This window comes from Ursus arctos, unplaced genomic scaffold, assembly GCF_023065955.2.
Source record: "Ursus arctos isolate Adak ecotype North America unplaced genomic scaffold, UrsArc2.0 scaffold_3, whole genome shotgun sequence".
Taxonomy (NCBI): Eukaryota; Metazoa; Chordata; class Mammalia; order Carnivora; family Ursidae; genus Ursus; species Ursus arctos.
Window position 1 is genome coordinate 85,254,023 of NW_026622985.1, and position 7,899 is coordinate 85,261,921.

General features: G+C 41.3%; 1 protein-coding gene across 2 annotated transcripts in view; it reads left to right on the forward strand.

Annotated features, from left to right (window-relative positions):
- Positions 1-7,491, forward strand: part of NUP205 (nucleoporin 205) — a 95,004-nt gene extending 87,513 nt beyond the window's left edge. For both annotated transcript variants that reach the window (XM_044388549.3, XM_026511586.4), the window contains exons 39-43: positions 2,484-2,650; positions 4,173-4,296; positions 4,677-4,805; positions 5,380-5,453; positions 6,989-7,491. In XM_044388549.3, coding sequence (XP_044244484.1) covers positions 2,484-2,650; positions 4,173-4,296; positions 4,677-4,805; positions 5,380-5,453; positions 6,989-7,141 — 647 coding nt within the window. In that variant the 3' untranslated portion in view covers positions 7,142-7,491. The remainder of the gene's footprint in view (positions 1-2,483; positions 2,651-4,172; positions 4,297-4,676; positions 4,806-5,379; positions 5,454-6,988) is intronic.
- The last annotated feature ends 408 nt before the right edge of the window (positions 7,492-7,899 follow it).

The window sequence follows — 7,899 nt, forward strand, 5'->3', positions numbered from 1 at the left end:
AAAGAAAGGCTCTAAGATTGGTGAGTAAGCTCGCTGGGTGAAAAATGTACAAATGTAACACATGGTTTATGTGTGAAATCATGTTAAGTTGAAAGCAGTGTCTAAATTGGGTCTTGTAGTATAGCTCCAAATTTCTATACCACGGGAAAGTAAAATGTAGATGCTAAGTGGGCTGACATAGTTATGACTTTCTAAGGACACAGCAGGCGAGATCTGGAATGTGAGGGCTGTGGGTTGATTAAAGCTGTTACCCTGTAGGGCACTCAGAAGACAAAGCCCATTGGGATCTTAGTGGTGCTTGGTAATGGAATGCAGTGCTGCTGACTTCCAGAAGCTTTCTGTGTGAGGTTTCTGAAAATCATTTTGTCACATTTTCATCTTCTTCAAGATCTTATTTTCCCTGAAAATTACTTAATCACATAAAATATTTAATAGAATGATGTTATGAAAAATATATTAGCTTAACAACATATAACCACTGTCTCATGTAAATGGGCTGAGAACTAACTCTGTTTGTGTAATTCCATTATAAAGTGTCCAAGGGGCGCCTTTCTTCTCCCTTGAATCTAACATTTAAAACAAATTTAACCTGCTCATAACATTTTCAGATGAAATTGTAGTTTTGTCATCTATTCTTCAAAAACATTAATCATATGCTAATAATGTGTCATTAGTAATTATTAAAATTTCATTTGGTTTCTTCTCACTTTGAGGCAGTCTTTCACATACCAGGTCATTCTTAGATCTTTAATACTGGAGGATGAACTTTATGAAGCCTTATATATTGGTATTTATTTTTCCTCAGACTTTTTAAAGGTTTAATCTGCATACCTACCTTTGCCAGTTGTAGCCACAGGAGTGGGTAGGAGTGTGGTAGGTTCAGGAACATTCAGCTGTACAGGGGCAGTTTAACCCATAGACTGGTGCTGAACTGCCTAGATTCGAGTCCAGTTCTATAAACGACTGTTGCTATGACTTCAGAAAAACTACTTAGCCTTTTTGTGCCTCAGTCTCCTCATCTGTAAAATGGGAGTATAACAAGCTCTTTTCCAGTGAATTATTGTAAGGATTAAACGTGTTACTCAGTGTGAAGTGCTTTAGAACAGTGTCTGGTACTTAGCACTGCCTAAGTGTTACTTATCATTATTTTCGTTCTTGCCGATCGTCACTGTTATTGTTCAGTATATGTGCTATCACTTGTGGTTTAGGGCCATCTCCTGTAGCATTTCTACTGCCTAGACCTCACGCCGTCTCCTACAGAATCTGTTTCTGTAGTCAGGTTTGTCATGAGCCGTCCTCATCTCATGTCTAAGTCTGGTCGCTTCTGCACACCTTCATATTTTCTAGGTATGAGCAAGTCAGCATGTGAGAACTCCTGATAGGCTTATCATTAGACCATTCTCTTTCTGGATGTGTTCCTACCAGAGTAGGTATCATCTAAATGTTGCCTGGGCCAGAGTCCCTAATTTCACTAGGAGAAGGCTGTGTATCGTAGAGACTGTCACATCTTCACTGAAGACTGGAAAGGGAAACCTGGCAACTCAGATGAGTCTAGGATGTCCTGGTTGGTGGCAACATCCACTGACAAGGAACTGTTCTCTCTCGTCCTCTCCTCATGAAGACATATCAACTCTGACTTTGAAGCAACGTTAAGGGAGATAGCGGGGAAGGAAGCAAATGCACAGTCTCTCCTGCACTATTCTTGGCAGTCAGAATCATTAAAGATTATCTCCAACTTGAACTTGAAATTACTAAGGTGTTTCTCAAGGAACCCCTCAGTTGTAAGAGGAAACGGCTCTATTTACACCATTTCTTCCAGTTCTTCCTTCGCGAACGACTTTCCCAACTTCTTATGGTTCCTTTGCACCTTCATCGGAAGCTAGTTGAGTAAAAGGTAGATCATTTTGTTTTCCTACCCAAATGGACTTATGGTGGTAAGAGAGTTGTTGAAGTTTAAATTTAATTATATTTTTTTAATATCTCAGTGTTCTCCTTCTCTTGGGAGAATGACTTTGAGCGGGGAATCCAGCAACCAGAAAGATGCAGACCAGAAATGAATTCATATAACTAGAGCTGTAGGGTGAGGCAGGAATTCTTCTTCACCTGGGCTCAGAAAACTCCAAACTTGTGTGTATGGCGTGTGTGTGCGCACGCGTGTGCTGTGTGCGCGCTCACGGGGCGGGGGTTTGTGGAGGGGGGAGCTGGATGCAAAGGTTTGTGTTAGATTTCTCAAAGAGGTCTTCCCCCAATAAAGGGAAAGTTCTGTCATGTCCACCAGCCAGATTTCCTTATTCTTTAGGGCTCCAGCTTTATGCACATAACTGATCACAGTAGCTCCTCACCACTCCTCTGAACTGTCAGGAGTATTCGGTAGTCTTGGGTTGGTTTGGATAGTAGTTCACATGCCCTGCAGTTCCTGGGCATCCCTTGTTGAAAACGGGTCTTATAAGTGGGACATTGTGTTTTATTATCAACCCTATTAGATACTCAAGCTCCAGTGATTCCATATTGGCGCCTGCCTGGTTTGGGCATTATTGTCTACCTGCTGAAACAGAGTGCTAATGATTTCTTCAGCTATTATGACAGCCATCGACGGAGTGTCAACAAGCTACAGAATGTAGAGCAACTTCCACCAGACGAGATCAAAGAGGTATGAATCTTGTAATGAGCTGTGGAGATTTTTGAGAAGCCATTGCTTTTCCGAATAAGGGCCACAGTACTTGTGTCCGACTTGTGATGGATGCATGCAGCGAGATGAAAGGGCTTGGAGTGATTGCTCTGTGTGGCTTGAAGAGTCCCTCCCTGGGGCACCGCGCCTGGTAAGCAGGGGAACGCTTGGATGGCAGACAGCGCAGCTGTTCGGGACTCCGCCTGCCCCTCGGTAGAACGGCAGCTGGCTTTCGAAGAAGAGTTTTGGTAACTTATACTCTAAAACCCATGCTGAGAAATGTGGGTTTCTGGTGCAGATGCTAACTCAGTAGAAGTGACCCCCTCAGTAAGACGTCTGTGCCTTCAGCATCTTCCGTATCTGTTCAGTAAATATTTCAGACACGTGGGATGGCACATAAGGCTTGACTACCTGCTCTCGGTGACGCAGAGTCACTCGCTGATAATGTATTGTAGCGAACGATGCAGAATTGCTAGGCTTGCTTCCTGAGCAGCTGCCTTCTTTCCCGTGTGGCACGGCTGAACTACACCCGGTGGCCTGGGGCAGCCTGGATGTGGAACCATGTTGCCATTCCTCGTTTGCACCAACTGTCCTGAAAAACTCCATGTCACTCTTCAGAGCAGTCAAAGCGTCCTCCCTCTTGCGCTCTTGCAGTAATCCTAGGGACCGTGTGGTGGGTGGTGACGATGTGCCGGGCCCTGGGCTACAAGTTCTGTCTCCATACGTGAGGCAGGTACTGTTACTACTCCTGTTTTCTCAGATGAGGAAATGGAGGCCCTGGAAGTCTGAATAACTTACCCAAAGCCACACAGCTAGCGAGTCCCGAGGCAGGAGTAACTGCCGGGCTCAGGTAATCCCTGGAACGGGGTGGTTTACCTCTGGCAGCCCTTGCCCCTCACGTGTGGCTTTCGGGCGCCGCCAGCACTTGCAGGAGGAACTGCAGTCAAGTACGGGGTGCTCTCCCAGCCCCACTTCACTTTGCCTTCTGCCAAACCCAGCAGCTGAAGTTTGAGTCGGACCGCTGTGCTCACGCCGAGCAGAGGTGTGATGAAGGGAGCTTCTGGGTTGACGAGCCTATTTTAGTTTTTGCTGTAGAAGTCTGCTTTACATTTTCTTCAGAAGATACAGGACAGCTGTTACAGAAATTCTCCATGGCACTGTTAAACCTACGGCTTGAAAAACCTCCCATTGCATTTTGTTTTAGTTGGACAGGAAATTCAGGGTTGGGCGGCCCCTCAGCAAATTGGAAATGTCTGGCTCAGAGATAAGACCTTTTCCAGAAAGCAGCAGATGAATCTTCATTTGTGAATTCAACTACTTTGGCTCCCAGTTTTTTAAGGTTATCAGCTTCCTGACTAGATAATAACTCTTGTCTGCAAGGATGTTTAAACTTCTTTGAATGTTTTTCGCAGTGCCTGTCATAGCGACCCTCTCTATAGATTTTCACGAAGTGTCTGTTATAGTTGATGTCATTGCTAATACTGCGTTTGTTTCTGGTCCTCAGTTGTGTCAGTCTGTGATGCCTGTTGGTGTTGAGAAAATCTCCACTGCCCAGAAATATGTTCTAGCAAGACGGCGTTTGGTGAAGTTGATCAACAATCGAGCCAAACTGCTTTCCCTTTGTTCTTGTATCCTTAATGGAAATCACAGTGGGAACTTGAATGCTGACCTTTAAGAGAATCTTTAAATGTAGGAACTGTTTACTGATTTTCACATTATTTGGGCATCAACACTATGAAAAGGGACATAATTTTTTTTTCCAGTCAATGCCCGATCTGTTTCCAAACTTCTACTTTTTTTTCTTATCTTTTAGAGTGAGCTAGTAATCCTGATAATGAATACAGTCACTCTGTCTGGACAAGAGGCAGGGACATAGGAACCTTTCCCCTCTCTGTTAGACTGAGGCCGTGGGTACATCACATCACGAAGTGGTGTGGTCTCTCCTTTGTTTTCCTCCTCAGAAACTGGTTTGATGAGATTGTTTTCCTTTAGTCTGAGCTCTCTGTAGTTATCATAGAGACCTGCCTATTTATTCTTTGGCGCCATCTGGAGTACTACTTGTTACACTGCACGCCCACGGATTCTCAAGATTCCTTGTTTGCCTCCAGAACCTTGTTTAAAAGCAGAAGACTACAAGGTAAACTTTATTCTGAAAATTAGTGAACCACACATACCTATAGATTTCAGTGCCTTGAAAAACCACTTACATTTTTTATTTATTTTTTACGTTTCCGGGTTACTAAGAGTGGACTGGGCAATCGAGAGCTACTTAGTTATTGGACATAGCTGTTTCTTGTATTTTACTTCTATTCATGGGGGAGTGTGTGGAGCATAAGAACATCTTAGATGCCGCTCTTTAGCTTCTTGCAGTTAAGGGCTGGCCAGCTCCAGAGTCCCCTGGTCACAAATAATTTTCCAGAAGAATGGATGTGGGTCAGCCTAGGCCACGTTTCTTATTGCTACAGTGAGCCTCTCTGACCCATGAACATGTATTGGATCCCTTAGAGGGAAAGAAATGGAAGAAAAGGCTGCAAACCCTGGCCTAGACCAGTGAACTGCTTCCCAAGGGCTTCCATTTCTTGGACGTTGAGATAGATTTCTCAGCCTTGACCCCTGTTTTTGGTGACACTGTGGTTCATTGTCTTAGGTTCTTCGACCGTATAATAGATACATACTTGTAAAGCTGGCTTGTTTGTGTCTTTTATTGCCAGATTCCTTCACTTCAGAAACCAACCTGGATTTTAGAAGTGGACTGACTGGAGTGAGCCAACATGACATAGACCAGGTAAGGTTCTATTCTTATATTCTTTTTTTCGTTTTTGAAAGAAAAGTCTAGTATGTTAGTAAGATGATGATTTTCAGGATTGTACACAAAGACCTGATTTTAATTCTGGCCTGCCTAAGAGCTATGGCACTTCAAACAACTTACTTTTGAGCCTCTGTTTCGTCACCGAAGAAATGGGAATGATAGTTCAGCCTCAGAGTTTTGTCAGGATGAAATGAGGTTTCGTATGTGAGGCTCCTAGGGCAGTAGTGCCTGGAAGGAACATAGTGAGAGTTCAGTTGTTAGTAGGCATTGTGATCCAGAAACTTCTAATTTCTTTAGATTAACTTTGTGGACTTCATAAGCACAAAGTGTCACTTAGCACTTAATTTTTCAGAACATAATTTAATGGAGAGATTGTGAGCAGCCATTAAAAATTCCATTGCAGGAGACTATAATATGATACAGTATTATGTCTTTAGTAACCTCTTGACCAGTATTATTGGAATGAATGAAGAGCATTCCAAAAACAACTAACATAAAAACCTCACATGAACCTAATAGGGGTCTTGGGAACAAAGCGGTTAGCAGGGTATGTGATGTTAGATAAATTGAATTACAACTGGATCTCCTGCTAGGCATCTGACTGTCCCTAGCCCTGGTTTGATAAAGGCTCTGCTTGTTCCTAATCCCTCTTGGTCACTGCCTTTCTTGAAGCTGAAGGTTGGGCTTTATCCAGGTAAGGGCATGCTCTCATCTGAGCGCTGACTACATCTGCCCTCTAAGTGACTTCATAAGAGCAATTCATGTTTTGGCTAGGCTTGTTTAGGGAAGCCAATATTTAGTGAGGCCATGGGCAGAATTAACCAAAGAATAGTTCTTCCAGAAGATGTTTGATAACTATGTGTTGACTTAATGACTATTTGTGTTTCATTAGACTGCTCTGTCATAGTTAGACAAAATGCAGGATTAATAAATAATCTTCTCACTCTTTGATTTTACTGCAAAAGCAAAGGCAGTAGAGTCATCTAATTTTACACTTGATTTTAGTGTTTCAGTATAATACCAGTAGAATCCATCCCAAACTACATATGCATTCTAAAATACATGAATTCTGAAGTGTGTATCAGGTTCCTTTCCTCTATTTATATATTTTGAAAATAAACACATGCAAATTTTTTTTCAATTGAAAAATCAAATAAAAGTAAAAGCTTCTTTCCAACTTATCCTTTGTTTCTTTCCCCAAAGGCATCCACTCCTAACAGATTCTTGTATTGCCCTTCAGGAAATGTTTTTGTGTATATGCCCATATATCAACAGCAGGATCCATACTTGCTGCTATTTAAGATTTTACACACTTATACAAGACAGGAAAGAGGGAAAAACAATTCTATACCAATAAATTCTAGCATGGAAATGTTAATGTTTAGTTAATTTGCTACATGAGAAAGGACCACATTACAAAAATTCAAAGGTATTTTAAATTGGAAGACGTAGAATAAAAAATATTTGAGACTATAATTTTAATAACGCCATGTCATATCTATTACCTCTAGCTTCAGGCTGACGCCATCAATGCTTTTGGAGAATCACTACAAAAGAAACTTCTGGACATTGAAGGATTATACTCAAAAGTTCGATCTCGCTATAGTTTCATACAAGCTCTTGTCAGACGTATCCGAGGCCTGCTGAGGATATCCAGGAACTGAGAGCCTGTGCTTATGCTCTTCTGAGGAAGAGATGAATTGGGGAAAACTGTCCCCTTTTTATAGATTAGCTTGTTTCTAAATTATGACCAAAAAATATTTTGCTATTTCTTTCTTTATATATGGACATCTTTTCTGTAAATTTTTTTGCCTGGTTCCAACCTCGCTAGTAAAAAAAATAAACACTTTTTAAAAAAAGAAACAAAACAAATGTATGGTTAGTCTTTTGAAATTTTACCTAGAAAATGATCAACATTAACGGGAATCCAACAAATAAAATTCCCACAGTGGTGGTTTTCCTTTAGGTATATAATTCTGAATGTTATATTAAAGGCATAATCTGAAAATGCTAATGTTTTATCCCTTTGTTGTCTACATTACACTTCTGTCATATTCAGGGTTACTTCGTGGGGTAGAGCAGACAACAAACTATAGCTATGCTCTTTAACAGAGTAGCGTACTCAGTACTGTGAATGTATTACAGAAATGTCCCAAGAAATGAAGCCATCTCTTTCCTAAAATTGTTTTTTTCTTTTCTGCATGTAAATGACGGTATAATAATTTGCATTTGTTCCTTAGAAATGATTGTGAAATTTCCCAAACTAATCACCTGCTGATATTTCTCATGTAATTAATATGATGAAAAAAAAATATGATGGCTACGATTAGGGCAAAAGAACGTATACAATCACCACTCCCTTCTTGCCCAATTGTACTTGTGTTCAAGTGACTACATCATCTCAGAGTCCATTTTTCCCTTT